The following is a 27859-nucleotide window of genomic DNA, read 5'->3' on the forward strand; positions in this document are numbered from 1 at the left end:
ATCTACTTTCAATAAATATTCTAAATTTAACCACTCTTTACCTCTTCATCATTAACACTATATTTTAAGCCACCATTATCTCTTCCCTAGACTATTAAAATATTTTTTTAACAGATCTCAATGCTTCCAGTCATTTTAAAACAAATCAGAATATGCCATTTCATACACTAAATACTTTGATGGCTTCCCACATTACACTTAGAATGGGAATCCAAATATTTAATTAGGTCCCCAGGGATCCACGTGATCTGACCCTGGGCTACCTCACCAAGCTCATATCTGTCACTCCCCTCTTAATTCATACAAACTACGCTAGCCATCTTGCTGTTCCTATGGCAAGCCAAGTATATGGAAGTGAATATGGAAGTGAATCAGTGTGAATTAATGTATCATACATACGATCCTGTATCATCAGTTGAACTAAATAGCTAAAATTTGAATTAAATCAGAAAAAGGAAAAAGCCCTCCGATTAAAAGAGTAATATCAGGGACGCCTGGGTGGCTCAGTTGGTTACGCCTCTGCTTTTAGCTCAGGTCCCAGGTCCTGGGATTGAGCCCGAGTCCAGCGCCCTTCTCACCCAAGAGTCAGTTTCTCTGCCTATCCCCCCCAACCATATGCTCTCTCTCTCTCTCTCAAATGAATAAATAAATAAAAATCTTAGGAAAAAAGAATATCAGCCTACATGGCCAATGTTCACAGCCATTAAATTAACGATTTAGAGCATAACATTTGCTGTAGATAAATAGCAGTTTTTTATATCATTAATAAGATCAACCAGATAATCTGATTAAAATTTCAAGATGCTTAATTTTTTCAGTTTCTAAAATTTATATGGTTGTCTACTTGTTGATATTTAAATTTCAAAAAGTAATTTAAATTTCTTATGCTTTAAATTTCCAATTAGAATGAGTTACGCTGTACTATTTCACGATGAGAAAAGTGGTAAAATTTATAGCATTTATTCACTCAACCACCTGTTTTTTAAAATTGAAAAAGGTTTTACATTAACAATAAGTCTCAAAACAAAACAAAACAAAAACTGAGGTCTTGCCAAACTAAAAAAATTGAAGTCTTGCCTTCCTAATCAACTGTGACATTCTTTGAATATATAGTGAAGCATAAAGCAATGATATCAACACCATGTTTCTTACCGTTTACTTGGAAGATGTGAGTCTGAAAGACTTGTTCATAGCCATATGCATAACAGGTGTAATTGCCCATGTGGGTTGTGGTAACCTTAGTAATGTACAAGGACCCATCATCTCCAAAGTCCTATAGAAATAAAATAAAATGAAATAAAATGAGATCTTTGTATTTAAAATGTATTTTAACAATTCACTTTTTTAAAAAAGTGTATTCAGGAGCAAAGTAAATAGACTAAAAAATTGTTTTTAAATTATCAGAATGATCATTGTTAGTCTTATAGAGTTGGAAGACCTATAATTAACGCAGTCTCAAGACATGTTTTATTTTAAAAAGTATAATTTCACTCATACATACAGCTTTTTTAGTATTTATTTGAATTATATGAGTTTATATATAAAGTAACTCAATTTCCACATATTCGTTTTCTAATTTAGGTTGCAGCAGTTTCCCCTTATCCATGGTTCTGTTTTCCCCAGTCTCAGCTAGCCATAGTCAACCGCAGTCTGGAAGTAGATGATTATCCTTCTGATGTCTCATAAGGAGGTCAGTAGTAGCGTCACACTAAATCACGATGTCTACATCGTTCACCTTGCTTCTTCTCATCATGGAGGTATTTTAGCATCTCACATCATTACAAGAAGTAGCATGATTACAGTACAATAAGATATCTTGAGAGAGACCACATTCACATAGCTTTTATTACAGTATATTGTTATAATTTTTCTATTTTATTATTATTGTTGTTAACCTCTTACTATGCCTGATTTATAAATTAAACTCTATCATAGGTATGTATGTAGAGGAAAAAACATAGAATATATATAGGGTTTGATACTATACACAGTTTTAGGCATCCCCTCGGGGTCTTGGAACATAACTCCTCAGGATAAGAGGGGATGGCTATACCTTTTTAATTAATAAAGCTGTAAAATGACTTTTTTTCTTATTTGTAGCTAAAATAAATAGCTCTTAATTATATTCTTTACACTAATAATTGTCTATTAATTTTTATATCCTTTAATTATATATTTACCCAGAAAAAAAAATGATGAAAGCAGTATGGTGTCAGAGATAAAATTTATAGACAAATTGATAGAATATGATTTTTTAAACCCCAGAAACAATCAATATATTAAAACAAAATAACCATACTATTTGAAAACTATGGAGATAAATGTGTGACCATTTTGGAAAAAAGAAAGAAAAAAATCTCACACTGTTTGTCAAAGTTAAACCAAGAAGCACCTCTGGAATAGCAAAGACTAGACAGAAAATCTTCTCTTCCATAAAGGCCATGAATACACTGCAGCAATTGTCAAAATCAACTTTTCAGAACTCTGGAAATAGATAAAAAGGGCTTGCACCAATCTACAGAGCATTTACTCCAAAAAATAGTTGAATCTCAGTAAGAACAAAGAGATTTATGGCATCCCTCTCTCCACAGCTGCATGGACGCCTTGGACCATCAGCTTTGTAATTCTGCCCGCTGTGAAAACCATCATCTTAGCACACACTAGACAGGGAAGAAAAGGCTTGGAGCTCCTCCAAGGTCCCATCCCCGGAGAACTGTCACCATTTGACCTATCTAGCAGCCCACTGAAAACTTCCATTTTTGTGATTTCTTTTTATTTGAGCAAGACTTTGAGCTCAGTCTGTGTAAACAGTCCTATCCCCAAGGCCTTTATTGAAAAGAAACAACAGTGATTGTTTAACATTACAGCTTCTTATGATGGAGATACTGACTGGAGATAACAATAGGGGCACCAAACCAAACCAATTTGTTTTTTTTTTTTTTTTTTTACATTTTAGAATTAGGAAAAGAATCCCCAATCTCTCATCTCTGATTGGCTTTGAGGCCCTGCACAGACAGAAAGTGAAGACTAAGGCAGACTTGTAACTGCCTATGGGAGCATTGAGTGCATAAGACAAAACAGAAATAGAGCACCTTGGCCAAGTCTAAAAGACTTATTGATTCAACACATTTAATTAAATATCTGTTCAATCATTAGCTCATCACTAAACTGAGCAAAGATTTCAGTAACTAAATACAGGAAACTAAAGAAAAATAGATAAATTCTACTTCAACAAAATTAAAAACCTGTGCTTCCCAAAGAATATTATCAAGAAAGTGAAAAGATCTCCAACAGAATGGGAGAAAATATTTACAAATCATTTACCTTATAAGGGCTTGTATCCAGATTTATATATATATATATATATATATATATATATATATATATATACACACACACACATACATACACACACACATATATATAACTATTACAATTGAACAATAAAAGAACAAATAATCCAATTAAAACAATGAGCAAAGAATTTGAATAGATATCCATCAAAAAAGAATTACATATGGACAATAGGCACATATAAGGATGATCTGAATCATTAGTCATTAGGAAAAGGCAAATAAAAACCACTATGAAATACCACTTCACACCTACTAGGATGGCTAAAATAAAAAAGACAGTAACAATTGTTGAAGAGGATGTGGGAAAATTGGAACCTTCAAACACTGCTGATGACAATATTAAATGGAATACCTACTTGGAATAATAGTTTTGGCAGCTCCTCAAAAACTTAAACAGAGTTAAGAGTTCAACTTAAACTTCCTTAAACCGATTCCTAGGAACATACTCAAAAGAATAAAAAAAAATCCATACACAAACTGTACATAAATGTTCACAGTAGCTTTACCCATATTAACCAAAAAGTGAAAACAACTCAGATACCTATAAATTGATGAATGGATAAACACGAAGTGATATGTTTATATATAATAGAATATTATTCGGCAATACAAAGGAATAAAGTACTGATATATACTACAGAATGAATGGATGTTGAAAACATTATGCTAAATCAAAGAAACCAAATTCAAAAAGGCACAAATTGTATGAGTTTATTTATATGAAATGTCCAGAATGGCCAAATCCATAGAAATAGAAAGTAGATTAATGGTTACCAGGAGCTGAGGGGATGGGGTGATAGGAAATGAGTGCTAGTAAGTATGGAGTCTTTTTGGAGTGAGGAAAATATTCTAAACTTTGATAGCTATTATGGCTGCACAATTTTCAGAAAATACTAAAAACCACTGAACTAGACATTTTTAAAGGGGTTAATTTTATGAAGATTACATTTCAATAAAGCTGTTACTAAAAATAAGTTATATATGGAATATTTATGTATATATATATGTTAAAATAAAACTATATATCAGTTTGGTCAATAGAATCTTTATTTATTAGAAAAATTTAGAAATCAAGAAAGAAAGAATGACCAAAATATGCTTATGTAAACACTTACATAATAAACACTTCTGCATTACAAAACATTGTAAGCATTAAAAGAAAGAAAATTAACCACAGGTTATCTATGCAAAATATAAAAAAATGCATTTTAATACTTATTTAAGTAGTAGTTATTATATGTCAGATACTGCTCCAAGTAATTCATAAATATTGACATGTTTGATCCATATAACAAACCTACGAATCTACTAAAGAGAACCTACTAAATTCCTCTCAAGTTACAGCAGTGGATACTAAGATGTTAAGTAAACTCCTTAGTTTCTCTTGGCCCCTAATTAGTAGAACTAGGATTTGGAACCAGGTAGGCTTACTCCGGAGGCTGTGCTTTAAACCCCTACATTATGCTGACTTACTTGTCAATCACAGATTCAAGTAGGAATAAGGACAGGAAAAGAGAAACAAAGAAGAAAGTCAAGATAAAATGCCCAAAACAAAGGAAGTCGATTACACCGGTTAGTCTGAAGAAAAGAGGCTAGAAATATAGTGAAAGCACATATTGAAAAGAAAGAAGGAAAGCTGATAGATCTGAGGCTTAAGTCAAAAGACAACAGCATTTAAAATAAGTCAACAGCCGTGTCTCTTCCCTTTCTCAGCAGCAGAAAATGATGATGACTGGTAAGGGTGCTGTTGTACTCACTCTTCTCAAGATGTAATTGGCAAATTTTCAACATCCTTTACCACTAAATACTACTACAAGGTTTTTTTATATATATTGTAACTATTAGGATTTACCCTTTAAGAATTGTTTGGTGGGGCAGCTGGGTGGCTCAGTCAGTTAAGAGACCAACTCTTGATTTTGGCTCATGATCTCAGGGTCTTGAGATCAAACCCCACCTGATCAGCAGGGAGTCTGCTTGAGATTCTCTCTCTCCCTCACCCTCTGTCCCTCCTCCTGCTTGTGTGCTCTTTCTCTCTCTCTCTAAAATAAATAAATAATGTTAAAAAAAAAAAGAATTCCTTATTTATTGTTTCTTCCAACTTTTAACTTTGGAGTTTGCTATTTTTCATGTTCATTCCCCAAATTTTTAATGCATTCTTTATCTTTTGTGTAAAATAATTTGATTTGAAGATTGTTTCATTCCTTACATCAACTTTATGATTAGAAAGGCTTTTTTCATGCTGAGTTAATAGAAATATTTCCCAACATTTCTTTCTCATTTCCTTATGTTTATAAAATTACATTTTAATCCTTTAACATTTCTTTTTTATCTTTTAAAGAAGTGAACATTCATCTTTACTTTTTCCTAAACTATAACTAATTGTATCGGCAGCATTTGGTCAGGAAACCCCCTTCCCCATTTGTAATTGTGATGTGCACTGGGTGTTATACACAACTAATGAATTGTTGAACACTACATAAAAAAATAATGATGTACTATATGTTGGCTAACTGAACATAATAAAAATAAATAAATAAATAAAACAAAAAAAAGAAAAAAATTTATCTTTGTATCTTTAAAATATCATCGTACCTAGTGACTTACCAATATTCACATAGCAGTGCTCAAAAAATACACCGTGTATGTTTCTGACTTTACCTATATTCATACTATGTGCATTTCTTTTTTGTGTGTGTGCGCATTTCTTTTAAAAATAGCTTCCCTCTAACTGATACTCATACAGATTGATTGTAATCAAGAAAATTACTATGAAGCTATTGAACCTGGGTCCCAAAATAAGGAAAATGCTTTCTCAGTCAAGAGAGAAAGAGACAGAAGGAAGGAAACAGAAAGAGGGAGTGAGAGGAGGAGAGAAGAATAAGAATGAGAATAAGGAGGAGGGGGCAGGAAGGAGGAGAAAGGGGGAGGGTGAAGTGAAGGAGTGGCAGGAAAGAAGGAAGAAGCATACTGTATGCTGTGGCCATCAAATCATTTAGCTGAAGAACAATATTTCCTTAATAACTGTCAAAATAAAATTCCTTGACATCATATAAGATTAATCATACCACATTTCTACAGCTGCCAGGGGAGCTTTCACAAAGCTACAGGGAAAGCCTCATGACCTGCACAATAGGAGAGGATTTAGAACTTGAACCCCCACAGGAGAGTCGCTATGTGATACATATGTGTGGTAAAACTCCCTACATCACCGCAGGCTGCCATTAAAAACACTCCTTGCTCTTAGGGCAGCGCACTTTGGCTAGAGAATGGAAATGCCAAATACAAAGACTGAAGCTATGATTCTGGTTAACACTGAAGCACACAGTGGACATGCAACAGGATAAAATGTGGAAAAGCCAAACTTCTGTAGAAATCAACTAATAATGGGTAGAAATCAACTAATAATCATTAGAGTTACAAAATATTTTGCAAAAGATTATGACCCAAAAGTAATGACTGATAACCTAAGATATGGTATTAAGATATCCCGTGTGCATAAAGTAGACTAGCAGGCAGGGGGGCAAGCACATATAAGAAAGATTCATCGCAAGCAGAGCAAATCTTGGAGACCAAATCAGAACAAAAATGAATCCTTTCACTGGACAAGAATAACTGGAAGTAATTGTAAAAACCCAAAGCATATTTGCTATTTGCAATTATTTTTATATTCATGTATGCCAAACTATAAATAGGCCTTGTAAAGTATATTTTCAAAAAATACTTTTTAAATCTCCATCAAATCTGAAATAAACAGCTCTTCCATATGTTGTTCTACATAGCTACCTAGAAAGCATGACTCTTCCCTGTCTACTATAATCAAGATTCGTGATGATATGAAAATTACTGGAGAATATAACCTTGAGAATGTTTATTTAAAGTATTTTATTGCTATGTGTTATTCTGCAACATGAAATTGCTTTAACTTAGAATATTTTCTAAATTAGCATATGTGTGACCCCCTTCTAGTTTATATATCTTTGTTTATGTTTTTTTCCTCTTTCTTCTAAATGGAAGCAAAATCTTTCAATTTCTTTCAATATACAACTTTATAATCACCTTTTCAGACAGCTTTTCTGTATAAACAAGACTTTAATATTCTCTCATCTCTTTGAGTAAGGCATGGATCTTCTCACTACACTAATATTAAACCCAATAAATACTTACTGACCACTTAAATATGTAAAGTGCTATGACAAATAATTTATAAAATTACCAAATTTCATCCTTTATACAATCTTTTTCGAATGCATTTCTGTTAGTCCCATTTTATATATAAGAAAACTGAAATATGCTGATGTTAAGTTCGGGGTTACCAACTCCTATGGTCTGAATGTTTGTGTCCCCTTCTCAATTCATGTATTGAAATTCTAATATGCCCAATACGGTATAAGGAGATTGGGCCTTTGGGAGATGATTTAATCACGAGAGTGGAACCTTTGTGAATGGGATTAGTGCTCTTTTATTTATTTATTTATTAAGATTTTATTTATTTATTTGACAGAGAGACACAGCGAGAGAGGGAACGCAAGCAGGGGGAATGGGAGAGGGGGAAGCAGGCTTCCCGCTAAGCAGGGAGCCCGATGTGGGGCTCGATCCCAGGACCCTGGGACCATGACCTGAGCCGAAGGCAGGCACTTAATGACTGAGCCACCCAGGCACCCCGGGATTAGTGCTCTTTTAAAAGAGACCCAACATATATCCCTCACCCTTTCCACCATTTCAAGCCACAGGGAGAAGCCAGTGGATATGAACCAGAAAGATGGCTCTCACCAATACGTTATTATGGTAGTGCTTTGATCTTTGATTTCTCAGCTCCAGAATTGTGAGAAATAAATTCCTGTCATTTATGCTATCCAGTCTGTACAATTTTGTTATGGCAGCCCAATGGACGAAGACACCACCGAAGTGAGGGGTGTAGTGCAGAATGGAACTGCTGCAGAATTGAACTACCCCCCTTTATTATGTAATTCTTAACATATCTTCCTTTTTCCAGATTCTCCATTATTTTAGCCAAACCTCAAAATTACCTTTGAGTTCTTTTTAATATAAATTTTGAGAATATATATAAGTATATATACTATATATAAAATACATATACAGATACATCAATCTTACTCTTTACCTCCATCCTGATTCAGCACTTCTAATCTTTAAATCTTTCATTTTCTCGGCATTTTTCTAATCTTAAATAGATTAAATCAAACGTGCAATTTGATACTCAGCCATGGTTAAGAATTATGGCCTTTAAAATAGACCGTCTTTGAATTCAGGGACAAAATCTTGCATTTATTCTGGGCCCCCATTACACCCTTATAATCGTGCTGCCAATAGACACTCCATAAATATTTCTTCAGTGATTAAATCTTTATGAGCCTCTACACAATTAAAAAGTTGCCTCAAGGCACTGATGTCTGGAAAGTCAATAGAAAAAAACGAAATCATTTATTTTGTTGAGTTGATTGTTTACATTCTTTTCAAAGCAGTAAAGAAGAGAACTGTGGTTAAAAAAAATCTGTAGCACATTTCTAAAATTTCAAAAAATTTTATGGCTACAGTTGTCTATAATCAATTATGTAAGAATAAAAATTAAAGGATTTAACAACCTATAAATGACAAGCATTTATCACTCTGAATATGCAGGGCAGCACACATCACGAATGATTATACCAGAACATAAGAACTGAAATTCAGGCCTGTATTTAACCACGAGCATAGTGTTCCAATCTGAAAGAAAATCCCATCCATTAAAAAATGGTAAATTTGAAATTTAAAACTTACTTTCCTATTTCATATAATGTTCTCCATAGCTCTAAATTGCATGGTACCAGTGTTACTATACTTTAAATGAGATTTTCTGTGTAATATCCATTGCTTTGATATATACTCACATTACAGTAATTTATAATGTTGATTACGCTAGTGCGCTTTTACTTTGTAATCTCGTGCAAGCTATTTTCCTAGCTTTTTATGTGTACAAAATATATTTTCATAAAATAGCAATAAAAGTAATTTAAGCAAACATCTACATATTGAAATTGACTAAGTACTATTATCTCATGATTTATATGATTTTTCTAAAAAAAGAAGTTTCTCACTAGCCTATTAGACATTAATCTATCATCAATAAATACAACAGTGAAATATAAAATTCAATAATATAAATTTAATTTGTTAAATACATTATTTTCAAGTTCTTTTTTTTTCCTAAAGTAGGCCATCTCATGTATTAATTTAAAAAAGATACACTAGAAAATAAGTAACCTAATGTGGACTGAAATTATTATTTCAAGTTGATAAGCAAACAAAAATTCAAGCAACTGCATTCTTTGTGAGAAAACCAAAACCAAAATTATGAAAACCATGTGTAACAGTATTATTTGATGTATATGTGAATAATTAGATTAATCGTATTTTATTTCACTGAAGAAAATAATCCTGCCCTAATTTGAAAAGATATATCTACCCCTATGTTTATTGCAGCATATTTACAATCGCTAAGATATGGAAGCAGCCTAAAAGTCCATTAATAGAGAAATGGATAAAGAAGATGCGGTATGCATATACAATGGAATATTACTGAGACATTAAAAAAGAATGAAATCTTGCCATTTGTAATAACATGAATGAACCTAGCGGGCATTATGCTAAGTGAAATGAGTCAGAGTGAAATAGACAAACATCATATGACTTTACTTATATGTGGAATCTAAAAAAACAAATGAACAAATAAAGCAAAACAGAAACAGACTCAGATACTGAAAGCAAACTGATGGTTGCCAGAGGGGAGGGAGATGGGAGACAAGTGAAAAAAGTGAAGAGGATTAAGTGGCACAAACTTCAGTTATAAAATAAATAAAGCAAGAAGACGTAATTCACAACATAGGATATATGTCAATAATATTGTAACAACTTCATATGGCGCTAGCTGGTAGCTAGCCCTGTTGTGGTCATGCTTTTGTAATGTATATAAATATTGAATCACTATGTTGTACATCTGAAACTAATACAATATTGCATCTCAATCATTCTTCAAAAAAAAAAGGAAAGAGACCTACAAAAATTTTCCATTAATGTAATATAATAGTAAGTAATAAGATAAATTAAAAACATCTATCATTTTTATAGAACTACTGTTCAAAGGATTTTACGTATATATGGAGTCAGATTTGCCATGAAGCTGAGAAAGATTGTTTCAGAGCCCCTCATTCGTTCAAGCCCTTACCAAGGATCTGAAAGCAGCCATACGATGTGTTTATATTGTTATGTGTTTCTGTAAAATTTACAAATATATTGAATTTTCTGTGATTTCTTATGGTAATAAACATCTAAGTTTGTATCTAATTGCTATTTATAATTTGTATTCAATTTCTTAAATACAACATCTTCAAAATGTAGGTGCTTTAAAACTTCAAGGTCATATAACATTGAACCACCCCTGATTATATTAATTCTTTATATTTTGGCAATACTATGTTTTGCACACAAAGAAGCAGAAGTCAAAAAGATGAAGTAACATATCTATGAAGACTATTTAGTTAATGATTCAATATTCAAAACTAGGCCATCTGACTCTAGAGTCCAAGTTCTGAAAGTCCATGCTTTAAAGGGGCGCCTAGATGGCTCAGTAGGTTAAGCCTCTGCTGACTTGATTTTGGTGTAGGTCATGATCTCAGGATCTTGAGATCGAGCCCCGCATTGAGCACTGCATGGTGCTCCAGCACAGAGTCTGCTTGTCCCTCTCTGTTCCCCTGCTTGCACTCTCTCTCAAATAAAAAAATCCTAAAAAAAAAAAGGGGGAAAGTCCATGCTTTATGGATACAGGCATAAATATGGATGAATCCCCAGACACAATGGCAAATATATATGTAAAATATAATATGACTCAATTTATATAAAATTCAAACATGCAAAAATAAATTATATTTTAGGAATATATATATTATATACATTTATGATAAAAAAATTTTAAAAAAACAGCAAAGAACGACTTAACATGTAACTCATGGTAAGAGTTATATCTACAGAAAAAGAAGGAGACTATAAGAGGGAGGAGCCTATTATAGGGAGAAGCCTATAATAGGAAGGGGCTTCAAATTTACTGTTAATGCTCTCTTTTCTAAATGGTTATTGAGTCTATAATTACCAGTGCATTATTTTACTTTAAGTTGTATATCTCTCCATGCTCTTGTATGTGTATACACATACCCTTGGGTATGTGTAATATTGAAATATAAAACAACCAATTCTATAAAAAAATTCTACTAGACCTTAGATCATGTACCTCAAAATATATAGCTTCCCCTAAATATATGTAGAAAGTTCCAAGTTTCTTATTTACTCTAAAGAGACAGAATTTTACTTCTTAAAAATTTAATGAAAAAAATAAACATTTAGATGTTAAACTATATTCTGGCATGTTCTGAAAGAGAACTAATCTTTATTTTGGTTTCATCAAAAATATTAATAACATAATACCAAAGGTACCTGGAATCCTGGTGACTTTGATATAATTAGTGAATTAATAATGTATATTATAAAGGTCTGGCTCCATCTTAGAGAAATGGAGAGGGTCACACCTATCCAAACAATAAGAAGCCGGGCAATCTGTAAAATCATCCTGTGTTCTTGAACCCATCAGAGTGCTGACTTCAAACGCAACTGACTAGGGTAAAATCTGATTAAGCTGGAGTGAGCCTCCAGAAAGAGACAAGGCACAGGCAATCACCCACCTAGACCCCAGCGCTGGAAGAAAACAAGGTTGCCATACAAATGAGTGTTAAAAAAAAAAAAAAATGAAGTGATTTTTAATGGGTTGTTAAAAGCTGAACATACACAGTTGTGAGTATAGACCCCTGGGAGCACAAACACTTGCAGCCTCTTCTCCGTGGCCCTCACTATTTGCTCATGAAAAAGACTGGGAGGCAGTAGAGATCAGGGAAAGCATCCCTCAAAGTGTAGTTCTGATGTTGTGTAACGTAATGTAGTTCTGCTGCTAAGGAAAAAAATCAACAATTCTTGGGGCGCCTGGGTGGCTCAGTTGGTTAAGCGACTGCCTTCGGCTCAGGTCATGATCCTGGAGTCCCTGGATCGAGTCCCGCATCGGGCTCCCTGCTCGGCAGGGAGTCTGCTTCTCCCTCTGACCCTCCCCACTCTCATGTGCTCTCTCTCATTCTCTTTCTCTCAAATAAATAAATAAAATCTTTAAAAATAAAAAAAAAATAAAAAAAAAAAAAATCAACAATTCTTGCCTGGAGTCTTTTCCCCAGTGGGATGAAGTTTTAAACTGCTGAAGAACGCAGCAAATCCTGTCACTTCCAGTGTGTGAAAACTTACTGAGTTTGGGAAAGGGAGAAAGGCAAGAAATCCTCCTACTTCTAGAAAATTAAAGATACTTTACCGCTGGAGGCAGGGAGGATCACCAAGAAAACTCAGCTCAAAAGACTCAGAGACACATGAACAGCCTAAAGCTAAGGTTGAATGAGAAAAAAATACAGAATTCTTTCTTGGTCCTCACCACCTAGGCTACCAAGAACCAGGAAATGAGCAATAATGCAATAACTGAATACTACTAATGGAGGGACAAGAGCATGGAGAGACGGCTTCTCTGAGGCACAAGCTCACAGGAAAAATCCAGAACTGAGGGTGGACTGGGGGTATAGCTCAGGGGTAGAGCATTTGACTGCAGAACTGAGGGTGGACTGAGCACAATCAAGAATTTTCTCAGATAATCAGTCTAGCTCCCACCCTAACCAAAAGGTACCCCTAGAGGGACTTGAAGTTGGTAGTGCATTGAGGGTAATCATAGCAACCAACAAAACTGAAACATGGCTCCTCGATGAAAGTCTAGCAGAGAAAGAGTCATGCCTATTTCCAGGCATAAATACTATTTACCCTGGTCTCTACTACCCCACACAGAACTATGTGGATTTCAACTAAAAATTATGAGGCAAACAAAATTGAAAGGAAAAATAATCTGCTGTTGAGGGACAAAACAATCAATAGAGCTAATCTCAAATATAAATCTATGTTAGGAAAATCAGATAGGGGATAAAATAACTATGATTAGTATTTCACAGGCTCTAGGGGAAAAACTTGAAGACATTTGTGACTAGATGGGTAATTTCAGCAGAGAAATAGAAGCAATAAGAAAGTGTCAAAGGACATGCTGGAAGTAAATTTAAACACACACATAGTAACAGAGATGAAGAGTGCTTTTGACAGGCTCATCGGTATTCATGACACATCCAAAGACTCAGTGAACTTGAATATAGGTCAATAGACATCACTCAAATGGAAACACACACAGGAAATTAGTGAAATAAAAGGGAGAGAGAGAGAGAGAACTGAGCATCCAAGAGATATAGGCCAATATCAGTTTAAAATATGTGTAATGGGAATCCTAGAAGGAAAAAAAAAAAAAGAGAGAGAGGAAGAATGGAGAGAAAAATGCTTGCAAATGAAAAATAAGGAATTTTCCAAAAATAACAAATTTAAAAAATAACCTAGAAATATATGATACTGCTGAAGACCAAAGATAAAGAGAAATGTCAAAGGCTGTCAGGAAAAAAAAAAAAATGGATATAATCATCATTAAGAAATGGCAACTCTCTGAGATTTTTGAGAATCTCAAAAGTATCAACTATCTGGTGAAAAAAAATATGTATAATGTAGAAGAGTGAATGATCTACCAGAGAAGTTAAGAAAAATCAGAGAAGTGAGGTAACAATATGGATTCTCCAACATAAAATGAGAGTTCTCTTTGCCTGACCAAGGAAAGTTGGACCACTCAGTCATCTATTGCAAATATCAATCAATTAATTGTATGAGCATATATAAATAAAAAACACATACAATCTTAACAGAAAATGATACTATTTAAATTATAAAACTAACCATCTCTTGGTATTTGTACCTAAATAATATTCATTTCCAATCATTTTCTTTTCAATAGTATTCACATCTTATTTTCAATATAATTTTGATAATTATCTTCCCAATAACTCTTGGGTTGATTTTAATATTCAGTTAAATTCTGTTTAATATTCATTGATAGATATTTTAAATTTCTTGGATTAAATCAGAAAATAATGTTATGTGAAAATCCACTTAACATTATTTCCATGAATCATCAGTCTTGAGTCAGAAGAACTCTGGGAACCGGAAGAAAGCAAGCTTGTGATTCAAAAACCAAACAAGAAGCAGACACCACACAATAATTTGAGCATGGAAATTTCAATTAGAAATTCCTAACTGTAACAGTGAATTAGAGCAATGGGTGATTATCTACTAAGAGTAAAGCGTATTCTAAACAATATGGGAATAACAGATTAGGAGCAACTATTGCTCCAAGAGATGAGATAGTAAGCCTAAGGAAGAGACTCCTCTCCTGCATTATTGACACCCAGACCTCTTTGTAGAGGGTGGGAATGTCTATGGACATTCATCTAATGTCATTAGAGAGTAGAAAAATTCACTGAGGCTGTAAAGCTTCTAGAGGAGAAAATGTTCACAGGAGGTGCCCTGCTGGAATCCCCTACTGAAAAGCCACTTAACGGTGTTGCTGGAGCAATCTGCCCATGGGAACTACCATGAGCTGCTATAAATCACAAGTTTTTGAGCCAAGGGACTAAGGTAGGAGTTGCATGAAGCCTAGGCACTAAGAAATTTGCACATAGTGCAGGAGTCGCCAAGAAATACACACCAGAACTTGGAAGAGGAACCTTCCTACTCTAGTGTTCTTCTAGGCTTCTCTACTAACAAAGCATGCCATCTGCCACAGGAGAAATGTTTACACATATATTATTGCAGAATTGTCATTTAAGGGTGATTAGAGAGGAGAAATAATGCATCAATAACTAGTACATTAATTTTCTCAAGAAAAATGCCAAATTAGGAAAACAAATGGTCAGCTGTCTGGTCTACTGCAAGCCACCTGTTTTGCACTACACACACTTTCTATCCTAATCATTCACCAATAAGGGGAAGAAAAGGAGATAAAATACAGAGAATAAATTCAAAAGTATCCCAGAGCTAGTGACATTGTTATTTTCAATTTGTGAAAACTCATCAAGCTCTAAATTTGTGGTTTATGAACTTGTCTGTAACATTTTTTTATATCTTAACAAAAATGTTTAAAATACAATATCCATGTTGCAAAGTTTACTTTCTGATTATTAGTACCTGTACATAATACTCCATAGACTCCATGTATTTAGCCCTATTGACACATATTTCTCTCTTTTGTAAATGCCTATTTAATTGCTATGCTCTGAATCGAAAACAATTTTATTTCCAGACCCTAAATAAAGGTTTTTTGAAAAAAAAAATTGACGAATGAGTTTATTTTGGAAGTAAAGACTTGTCAGTCATTCAAAACAGGTTTTTCTATTACTTCTTGGATGTTACCCATTTTTCTTCTAAATGAAGATAACCCATTATATATCAAGAAGCTGCTCCCAACAATATTCATTATTTTATGGTAAAAACCAAATGACCCCCTTTTCATTCACTAAGTTCTTGCCCTTCAGTTAAATTTACTAGTTGGAGACCCAACTCTTATTCAAAACTGAAAATTAAATTGTCTTTTTTCTTCAATGGAAAATCATTCCACGTCTTAGAAGGTAGGTCATTTTAACAGTGTTGTTAACATAAGAATCCCCTTCTGTGGTAGACTGATTTCATCGACGGTCTCAATTGCTTTTCTAAACAATGTCCTTTGCTCTATAACTTTCTCCTTTTTTTTTTATTATGTTATGTTAATCACCCTACAGTCCATCATTAGTGTTTGATGTAGTGTTCCATGATTCATTGTTTGTGTATAACACCCAGTGCTCCATTCAGTATGTGCCCTCTTAATACCCATCACCAGGCTAACCCATCCCCCCACTCCCCACCCCTCTAGAACTCTCTAGTCTTCTCTTCTTTGCCTGAGTTTTTCTGTGTCAGTTCCTCTGGTTAAGTGATGCTAGCAAATGTGATGCAAGCAGAGGCAGTGAAGAAAGGAAAGTGCATTTCTGCTTGCCCTGTTCCATGCCCTGTCCTGCTCTCTCTTGGATCCTTGCCATCAACAAGAACAGAAACCGAGATTAGCCTGCTAGAAAGTGAGAGACCACATGGAGTAGAGCTAAATCATCCCAACTGAGGCCGTTCAAGACTAAGCAGTTCTTAGCTTACACACAAGTTTAAGTACATAGGAGTGAGAAAATTTAGCAAGGCCGGTGTAGTTCAATCCAGATCAGCAGGACCTCCAAGCCGACCCAAAACCTTGTAAGGGATAATGAATGGTCATGACTTTAAGTCATTAAATTTTGGAATTATGTAGCAATGTCTATTTAGTGTAACTTTTTACCTCTGGCTGAAGTTTTCTCTTGGTTCTTTTTTTAATTATTAGAATTTTGTTTTGTTCTCTTAAGAAATAATGTTCATAAAACTTCACTGGAGTTACTGCATAGGCAAACTGAATAATAACCAAGAGGCCACACTGATATTCTTATATGAAGTGGTCACTTGGATTTCTCAATAGCTAAAGAGCATTTTTCTTCATATCCGAAATGAGATATTATAAATCTAAATCGCATTACAATGAAAATGTAGAATATTATATACCATGAACTTTAAAATTACTTAGGATGAGTTCAGAGCTTAAATTTAAAATCTACAAATGTTAAGTCTGCTAAATAATATAATCGATGACAAATTAAATTAATTAAATATACAATAGTAATGTTCTGATTTCATTAAGAAAGTTTGCAAGTTTTAAATTTTAAAAAAAAATGTTTTTTTAAAATCACTTGGAGCCTGGGTGGCTCAGTCCGTTAAGCGTCTGCCTTCGGCTCAAGTCATGATCTCAGGGTTCTGGGATCGGGCCCCATATGGGACTCCCTGCTCAGTGGGGAGTCTGCTTCTTCCTCTGCTCCTCCCCCTGCTTGTGCTCTTTCTCCCTTTCTCTCTCTCAAATAAATACATTTTTTAAAAAAAGAAAAATTTAAAATCATTTGGAAATATTTTACAATATAAAGGTGATAATTCAATAAATGTAGACTTTCTGTTTCACTATGTGTAAACTAACCCCCAGGTTGTTATTAAGTAACATACTAAGTTTGATGACTATCAATGAGGAAGTAGTGATGAATAGCTGCACAAAACTGAGCAGTCCCATGTTCTGAATCATCCTGAAAACTTGGGGAAAGGACCTTGTGATTTCATAATTAACTTAAGAAATATTGTGTATATGAGACATTTATTACTGAATCTTTCTTCTGTGTGCACTTAGATGATACCACCGTTATTGGTTCAGCTGCCTTTGATAAGTTAGGAGAGCACGAGGAAGTATTGTTCGGCTAATTGCACACCCCACTGCTAAAATATAGATTTTATTCAAAAACAATGACTCCTTTTTATATTAATGCTGTCTGTCTGTTTCCGAGATAAGAATAAATAAGACTTTAAAAAATGAAGAGAATTAAATACCTTCTTTAAGACTATTTATTTTTTCCAGAAATGTTTATTGGGTAGCTCCTCTTTACCAGCCACTTTGAATCTCAGGCAAAGACTGCCTAGCTGTCTTTTCAGATGTCCTATGGGAAGGGATAATTTCCTTTTATCACAAAGAAAAAGATAGAATCGGTATTGAGGACCTGAATAAAGATGGTCCTTTATTCTACTCCTAATCTTTTTTTTTTTTCTTTTTTTTTTAAGACTTTATTTATTTGACAGAGAGAGACCAGCGAGAGAGGGAACACAAGTGGGGGGGCGGGGGAGAGGGAGAAGCAGGCTCCCCGCAGAGCAGGGAGCCCGATGTGGGGCTAGATCCCAGGACCCTGGGATCATGACCTGAGCCAAAGGCAGACACTTAAGGACTGAGCCACCCAGGCGCCCTATTCTACTCCTAATCTTAAAAAAAGTTTTCAACTCTCCAATTCAATGTATGCTTATGTAGAACAAAAACGTTTACAGAATTTATAGGATTTGATTATTTATCATCTTGAAATGTTTATTTTTCTTTCTACTTACTCCTTCTGCTTTCTTCAGCTGTGTTGGATGGTATTATATATCCACACATGTATACTTTTCCCACCAAAACTGCAATTCTTAGAGAAGCCTTGTTGTTGCTTTTGTTAACAACACTTCAATTCTAATTATTTATTTAAGTCACCAACTTTTTGAAAAATCAAAACTCGGATTTGAAATCCAGCTTTGTCACAGGCTGGTTTTAAGAAGCTGGAAAAAGTTGTTTCTTCTCTCCAATCATCTTTGTCCAAATATGCAGAATGGGAATGAAAACATTTGCTCACTTTATCTCACAAGCAGATATAAGGAGAAAATGAAAATGAAATGATGTTTTGGAAAGCACTTTGTAAATTACAATAAAATGTGAGACCATAATCCTCTTAATGATAAGGAATTAATAGTTTGTATATTGACACATCTAACTTTGCATGCATTGCAGGTTTCCAAATGGGAGGTAAACTTGTTAAAGTAACAAGGAATAAAACTTTATAATTATTTCTAACAGTTCATTCCAACATCAACCATCGGTATATTTTTCACACAGTAGGTAAAATTAAGATGTTCTGAAGTTCTTTTATAAGTGAAGCTGTATATTTTTGCTTCTGTTCAGAGGGACTGCTTCTCTAATGGTTTCTTTTCTTTGGGCTACACAGGCTCGAATAGCTTCATTGTTCAGATGATAGTTTCACCTTTAGAGGAAAATAGGAAAGAAAAGTGTAACTGGAAATAAAGCTGTCTTTCCTCATTTGGAAACTTTCTACACATTTCTAAAATTATCAAAAACGAAAAAGGAAAAAGTCCTTTGAGACTATGAATCTCAAATAATTAGTACATCTCTGCTAAAAACATTTTACATCTAGGAGCACCTGGGTGGCTCAGCTGGTTGAGTGTCAGACTCTTGGTTTCGGCTCAGCTCTTGGTCTCCTGGTGGTGGGATTGAGCCCCTCCTTGGGCTCCGTGCTCAGAGAGGAGTCGGCTTCAGAGCCTCTCTCCCTCTCCCTCCCTCCGCTTGTGCGCATACGCACTCTCTCTCAAATAAATAATTTTTAAAAAATTAAATTAAATTAAAAAATAAAAACATTTCACACCTGTTAACATTTATAAGAGAAAAAAGACATGTGGTGCACTAATAGAAAATGTCATGTGAGAGTTTTAAATTTTATTTTTTTTTATTTTTTATTTTTTTTTTAAAGGTTTTATTTATTTATTTGAGAAAGAGAGAATGAGAGACAGAGAGCACGAGAGGGAAGTGGGTCAGAGGGAGAAGCAGACTCCCTGCCGAGCAGGGAGCCCGATGTGGGACTCGATCCCGGGACTCCAGGATCATGACCTGAGCCGAAGGCAGTCGCTTAACCAACTGAGCCACCCAGGCGCCCCGAGAGTTTTAAATTTTATATCAAAAAAGAATATCTGATTGTTTCCCCAGTCTTGTCTCCTGCCATCAGGCTCTATCCACAGAGGCCTCTTTTGGTTTCTTTCCAGCAGTCCAGGATCCTTTCCACCCTGCAGTCCTCATATCTATTGATTGGCATACACCTTCCAGAATATCTCCTGTATTTCCTTGAGATATTACATTAAATCTCTTGTTGGATAACATAAATTAGGTCCATTTGTATAATCTGTCATATCACTCTATGCTTTTTTTTTTTTTTTTAAAGATTTTATTTATTTATTTGACAGAGAAAGACACAGCGAGAGAGGGAACACAAGCAGGGGGAGTGGGAGAGGGAGAAGCAGGCTTCCCGCCAAGCAGAGAGCCCGATGTGGGGCTCGATCCCAGGACTCTGGGATCATGACCTGAGCCGAAGGCAGACGCTTAACGACTGAGCCACCCAGGCGCCCCACTCTATGCTTTTTATTCTTAATTTTTAGTATAATTGCTATTAGCTTTTAAATTTTGTGTGACTACCTATAATGATTGATCTCCATAGTCTTATCCGTGAAGGCAGATAGTGCATAGTTCACCACATGTCTCCAGCATGTAGCACAGTGCCTGGCATATAGGAAGTGTGCAATGGGCATTTTAATGTGTTAATAAAAAAAATAGTAATTTCTCTTTTTTTAAAAATTTCTCAGGCTTTTATTTGGAAAATTACTTATTATAAATAACATTTAAAAATATACCATGCTGAAAACAAGTTTATTTTACCTTTGACTAGATTTTTTATTAAGTGATAGATCATGAAGTATTGCCATTTAGATTTATCAGATCGTGTTATGCTGTAGCATTCCAGTTTTACAACCAAAAACTATTCTTAAACCTTAAATTATTGATTTCATTGGATTCCATGGCAAATATTCTATTTAAAGATGGTTATCAAAATTAAATTCAATCCTGATATATCATGTGGTTAGTTTGCTGGATTATATCAGTTCAAGCTGTCAAGAAAGAACTTGAATGACCTAATATTTTTTTCCAAGCTAACACATAAGACTGCTCTAGTTTTGTGAATGCTGGCAGAAGACAGGAGATTCAAATGAGAGACAAAGGTCCTTCTTATGGTGGTGCAGCAAGCTGCATGAGCTTCACTCTTGCATCAGTTTCCCTTGCCCTCTCAGCCTTCCGGGAGCAAGGCAGAACAGCCTAGGTCAATGCTGCAGACAGAAAGCAAACCCGAACTCTGGAGGGAGACTGTTTCTGTTTTCAAAGACTGTATACTACATAAATACCCTTACAAATATAGCCCAGAACGAAAACCGTCAGTGCCTCTGTTCACAAGACATGCAAAAATATTAGAGACTCACGGAAAACTGTTTTCTAATGTACTCTTCTCATATTAATGTATATCTTGCAGTTTATACTTTGAAATAATCATTTTTGTTGATCTTATCAGAGCAGTACATGTATGTGTCAGAAAATTTTTATTTCATAGGTAAACTTGGGCTCACTAAGTATTACACCAATTAAAAAGTGTACTGGCTTGTTGAAACTCTTCTTACTAATAACAAATAGATAACAATATGCAATCTTAAGAATGTTGAATGTCGGCTTTCCTTCTTTTGGATTATATTTCTAGAGTCAATCATGTTGCACATTTGTCAAGTGCTCTGTTGGATGCGTAAGACTTACATATGCTCTAATCATAGAACTACAATTTTATTATAGAATGCTTAAGCTGGTAGCAGTGATAAAGATGATTTAGAGGTGTACATCATGTATAACATCAAAAATCAGTTATATCTCTTTTCCTTTCCCAACATGTGCTATCGGCCTCAGAAGGAAGCTGATCCTATCCCTGTTTCAGCCCAACTTTGCTCTAAATTTGAGAAACTTGAGATGATTGCATGATTGAAGTCAGTAAATGCAATCCAGCTTTCCCAAATCTAGTACAGGACTGCTTTAAACAAGAGTGAGGAGGATCATTTCAGTGGGGACAGAACATTGCTCGTGCCGTAGAAACCTAAATTGGAAATCAAATGATAAGGGGTTGAAATTGAAGATGAAGACTCTGCCACAAATTTCATTCTTGAAATGATAAGGCAGCTTGCTTTCATATTTATATGGAATTACTAACTTAAATCAATTCCTTCTGTAATTTATTTCATTTATATTTTGGTTGTGGATGAACTTTCTCTGTGGAGATTTTTATGTGCTGTAGTTTCTACACGGTAATTTCAGGTGCAGATACAATAAAAAATTGACTAGGCCTGTCTTCTATTTTCTATAGCCTCTTTTCTCTTCATAAGACCAAATAGCCATCATAATTAAATTTTAAGGTTATGAAAGAAATATGTAAAATTACTTGTAAGATAACTCAATTCAGCATATTTATTCTATTAAGGAATAAATGGACACAAAAGATCTGAATAATTTTCCCAAGGTGATAGAGTAGGTGAGATCAAGCAATAAAAAATATATAAATATAACTTCCTATATCAGTCAATTATTTAATTCATCACCTAAGGTTTTCTTTGTAATTTAATCTTTAATACTCTATCAAGAAAATTGAGAAGACTTTTTTTTTTTTTAAGCTCTTGCCTAGCACAGAACATATGATAGCAATTATAACCAATCTTCTAAGTGAGGACCATGTGTTGGACTAGAAGGAAAATATAGGTCAATTGCATCATGTGTGGCATCAATGGCATAATGGGTCCCAAGTGAGAGCTGGGGGTCACTCAAAGTGTTGACTGAGAACAATGCTTTGGACCAGAGATGCCATGATGGTCAGGTATGGTAGGCTTTTAGCCATTGATGAATAAACAGCAGAAACATCTCCAGGTCAAATTATGAGAGCAGAGGCTATAGAGGGGACAGAGAGAATGGAGGAGGGTATCCAGAACCCTGGGGGATACCATGCTCATTCTAAGATGCCTGGAAAGCCAGGGTAGGGGAAGTGGCTTTTAAACACTAGAAGGTAAATGCCTTTTCCTTGATGTCTTTAAAACTCATGAGATAGGATGCCTGATGAAAATGGGACATAGGCACATAACCCAGGTGCAGGCAAGGCAGGTTTGAGTATAAATGGAGGGGACTGCGTGCCAGACAGTGGTGGGTGCCTGATGTGGATCACCTTTCGCATCCTCACAAAAGTTCTGTGTGGTGGCAAGATGATCCTCATTTAAAAGATGAGAAAACTGAGGCTCAGAGAGGTGACTTCCCACTGCTAGGAAGCAGCAGGGCCCAGAGCTTGAGCCAACCTTGCCTGGTAGGCTTGATTCTTTTTCAGAAGGTATTACCTATAGGCAGGTGCCTGCCGTAGGAAGCCCCAGTGGATACAATAAAGGATACAATAAAAGAAGCAAAATACAGAAGTGACATTGTGAGGGGGTTTGCCACGGCCCTGGCCTGATAGAGAATGAGGGAGTGGTTTCTTGAAGCAGCTGGACAAATGGGCATATATGTAAGATGTGGTGGGATGCTCCAGCTACTCAGCTGCAGTTGGGAGGAGCATCCGAGGGATTCTTAGATTCTCAGCTTGAGTGTGGATTTCCCAGCCATCAAGGAAGAAGGAAGGGAAGTGATCTTCCATTTCTTCTCCGCACTGATGAAGCATTCCTGGTTTAGTAGGTGGGGAGAGGGAGGAGTGGGGAGTGAGAAGAAGGCCCTTTTTCTTCAGTGGCCAGAGAGGCAGGCAGCCACGCTCAGCACCACACCTCAGCGCTGAGGTGGCCTGATCCCCTACCTCCCTGAAAGCAACACAGCGTGTAGAGGACTGGCGAAGGCACTGACCAGTCCCTCACAGGCAACAACTCGCACGTGAATCTGAGGACATTCGGACATGTCTCAATAGTTAATGTGTGGTATGGAGTGCCTTTCCATCAAGGTGTGGACTCTATGAGGGTAGCGAGTGTATCTTTTTTTTTTTAAGGATTTATTTATTTTTTTGAGAGAGAGAGAGTGTGCAAGTAGGGGGAGGGGCAGAGGGAGAGAATCTTCAAGCAGACTTCCTGCTGAGCACAGAGCCCAATGCAGAGCTCGATCTCACAACCCAGGAGATCATGACCTGAGCTGAAACCAAGAGTCAGATGCTCAACCAACTGAGCCATCCAGGTGCCTCCAGGGATCGTATCTTCTTTAAAAGCGATGGTTTTAGATCAGATTTCCCCATGAGTACACTCTGAGGCTCCTTTGGGAATGTTCTCAGGAGCAATACCTGTGAGAATGTGAGGGAAACAGCACACGGGAGATGGAACAGATGAATGGTGACGTGATTAGAACAGAGGCCTCAGCTGACACATGGGGAGCTTGGAGGGGGTAGATGCAGGCTCCCCACCAGGAGCAGGAGGTGTCGATTTCTATTTCTTTAAATTTCTTCTTTAATCTTGTATGTGTTTATCTAACAAATAGTTTATTTATAACTTACTACATACACTGTTATAGTAACTCTAGCCTCTATTGCAAATTAGCTAAGAATCAGCAATATGTTATATGTTTTTATTTATAAATGAATTTTTCTATCCATTTAAATATTTATGAAACACCCATTAGGGAATATACAGTATTCAAGGTCCTGTGTATATAAAAGTGAACCAAATAACCAAAAAATTGTCTGCTATCAGGAAGCATAATTACAGTGAGGAGAATCAAACAGTAAACACATGAAAGAGCTCATTTCTGAGCGTAAAATCATAGGGAAAAATTAGGCTGGAAAAGTTACTTTGGATGGAATGGTCATGCAAGGCCTCTCCAAGAGGGCATACCTTACTAACGTAACTATGAACTTGAAAAAGAACCAGCCATGGGAAGGGCCAAAAAATAAAAATAAAAAAGAGAACAGAGAGAGATGCTGAAACTCAAAGCCTCAAAGGCCAGAGACCCTGGAGTTAATTTTGTGAATGTCACAGCACTTACTTTAGGCTGGATAAGTTCATCTAGAGACAAGAGGAGGGGATTAAAGCTGGCACTGCTAAAATCTAGAGGTTGTTAGAGGAGGACGGGTTGGCAAACAGGAAGACTGAGGATCAGCCAGAAGTGCAGATATAAAACCAGCAAAGTGTGCGAAGCCAAGAGAGTGAAGAGATTCCTCACACTGTGTGCCTTCAAATAACTAACAACTTCTAACGCAGGATTTCACTTAGTTGGGAAACTTGAGAAGAAAATAAATACAAAATCAAAAAACAAAGTACAACTTTAATGTTACTTTAGAATAAAGGAATAACAATAAAACGATATACATAAAAGTGATTTTAAGTTAATAAATTGAAATATTGTATCCATATTTTTAAAAGAAAATTTTTTATACCTACTATTTTCAGGATAATAAATGATACGTAGTTCAGTGGCAAAGTAATAAAAGAATAAGGATTTATTTTAAAGTAAAATAAAATCAGTGGCATTTTATAGGGCTAGAAAAGTCAGATTTCTCTATTTTGCCCTTCACCAGAACTAAGCGTATGATCAGGGTGAATGAATTTGGTGCTTGAAATCCACCCTACTGAGTTCTACCATTGTGATATTCATTAGCGCGCCCACTGGCATATTAACATAAACTTGTGATATGGTTTTCTAAATTCTTTTAACAAAGATAAAAGGTCATGTAGTTCACTTGCAGATTGGAAGTAGGGAAGACACAATATCTTTTTAGGGCATTACTTCAATGAGGGCATATAAGGCTATAAATCTTCAGAGAGAATTCCTGCTTCTGAACTGAGAAGGTGGTTGACAGTATTAAAGGATTGGGGGCCCAAGGGAAAGGTGTTGAAGTAGAATCTAAAATAAAAGCAAGAATTATGTGATGAAGGCAAGTCACACACCTCTCCTTGTCTCAGAATTATCATCTACAGAATGGGAATATTAGTATAACTACCATGTTACAAGATTGAATGATTCCATTTGTAAAATATACTTACAAGTATGTCTGCAACACTGCAACTGTAACGTAAGTATTTATTATTGGTGTTTTGTTATTTTAATTTTAATGGCTTAACAATTATACCTTAAGATTGAGTACTGAATTTCAAGCCAGCTTGGAGCTAATTAAGGTACTAACAAATCTTTTAACCAAGCCTGAGGGAAACTATATCTATTGAACTCAAAATATAATCACAGAATTTCTTGGAAACCAAAACTAATGCAGCATCTAATATAATGTGTCCAACACTTAACGTGGTGGCCTAATCATATAAGTGTTCACTAGATGATGATGCTGATGATAAAAAAAGAAGACCCAGGGGTAGGGTGGGAAAACGGGGAGACCAGAAGACAAATTCCCTGACAACTTCTTTAAATAGTATCCAGTTTAAGAAAACATACAGGTAAATCCATATGCAAAAAGTTGTGGGTGTTGTGTTTTGTTGGGTTTTTTTTAAAGATTTTATTTATTTATTTGACAGAGAGAGTGAGCACAAGGCAGAGGGAGAAGCAGGCTCCCTGCTGAGCAGGGAGCCCAACTGGACTGGGACCTAGATCCTAGGCCCCTGGGATCATGACCTGAGCTGAAAGAAGATGCTTAACCCACAGAGCCACGCAGATGCCCCCATACGCAAAAAGTTTTATTTACATTTCAAAAATATTCATCTGAGCTCTCCTTTAAAGAACACATTCCCTCAGCATCTTTTAAATTATAAATTGCAAATTTTGGGGCGCCTGGGTGGCTCAGTCGGTTAAACATCTGCCTTCGGCTCGGGTCATGATCCTGGGGTCCTGGGATCTAGTCCCGCATTGGGCTTCTTGCTCAGCAAGGAGCCTGCTTCTCTCTCTCCCTCTGCCTGCCGCTCCCCCTGCTTGTGCTCTCTATCTCTGTGTCAAATAAATAAACTCTTAAAAAAAAAAAAAATTGCAAATTTTGTTTCACATGTAACTTTTCTGGGACATATCTGGTCAATGAACTAACAATAGAATGCAGAAAATACAGTTAAGTCTGAAGGTCATGTTTAAAATATTAATTTTCTGTGAAGACTTTGAATAGAAACAAACAAAATATACAAAATATGAACTCAGTGTAGCTCAATTATATTTCATATATCATTGACTAATTAATCGAATCATTTTTATGTTGATTTTATTATTTAATCCTTATATATTACACTCCCAAATTCTTCTTATGTTTAAAGAAAGAAAATAGCTGAGTGCGTAAATTAAAAAAATGGTATGGGCTTATACTCATTAATTGCTATTTAAAATACTCTTGCTTGCAACTTATTAAACGCCTTAAAGTGGGAACTTCACAGTGTGGTTTTTATATCAGATAAGCCTAATCTTTCCTGTGATATTTTGACATTCTTATTTAGCAATTATCTTGTCTTAGAATTATAAAAAAATCAAATTAATAAAATTACTATAAATATTAAAGCTTAATTATTCTGTATGGATTCTGATAAACTTCCCAGTCTTGTTCTAGTATGAACCAAATGATCTGATGTTTAATAATCACATGATCCTGAGAAAGTTGGGCTCCTTGAATCTCAGTTTCCTCACCTTTAAACTAGGGTTAGTAAAACTGAATTTATTTGATTAAATAAATTTTGGTCAGTAAATCTTCTAGTACAGTATCCATCACAAAATAGGCATTCATTACAGTAGAAGCAAAGAAGGAATTTGGCAGAGTGACAAGGGCAAGGAGTTTGAAATCAGAACCCTGGAAAAGACTTGGATTCCATTCTGTACCCTTGGGTTCCATTTCACAAGTTAACTGGCTTCACTGATTAGTAAGAATAAAAATGTTATGTGGCATGATACATGCACATGTAGTTTCTGGTAAATTGCAAGTAATCACAATCATTATCTTTATAATTATATTCCAACAATCTATTCTCATTAATAAGCCTTTTACCTGTACTCTGATAACAAATCATTTCTATATTCCATCCATTATAAATACACTATATTTAAAATAAGTTTATCCCCAGGGAATAAGTATTCACAATCATTACATATTCATCAGCACCTCTTCATCATCTGATGGTCAACAATCTCAAAAACATGGGAGCAAAAGAGAACTTCAACTGAAATATAGGACTGCAATCAGGTGCCTGTTACTATCTCTTATAGAACCTCAATTAGAGAGATTCATTGAGCTAATAGAAACTGTAATCAATCAACAAAGATGAAG

The 27859-nt window shown here is 35.3% G+C and overlaps 1 protein-coding gene across 4 annotated transcripts in view; it reads right to left on the reverse strand.

Moving 5' to 3' along the window:
• Positions 1 to 27859, reverse strand: part of FSTL5 (follistatin like 5) — a 725252-nt gene that overhangs the window by 193815 nt on the left and 503578 nt on the right. For all 4 annotated transcript variants that reach the window (XM_078069389.1, XM_078069388.1, XM_036106567.2 and 1 more), the window contains exon 8: positions 1153 to 1273. In XM_078069389.1, coding sequence (XP_077925515.1) covers positions 1153 to 1273 — 121 coding nt within the window. The remainder of the gene's footprint in view (positions 1 to 1152; positions 1274 to 27859) is intronic.

Source organism: Halichoerus grypus, chromosome 3, assembly GCF_964656455.1.
Source record: "Halichoerus grypus chromosome 3, mHalGry1.hap1.1, whole genome shotgun sequence".
Classification (NCBI taxonomy): Eukaryota; Metazoa; Chordata; class Mammalia; order Carnivora; family Phocidae; genus Halichoerus; species Halichoerus grypus.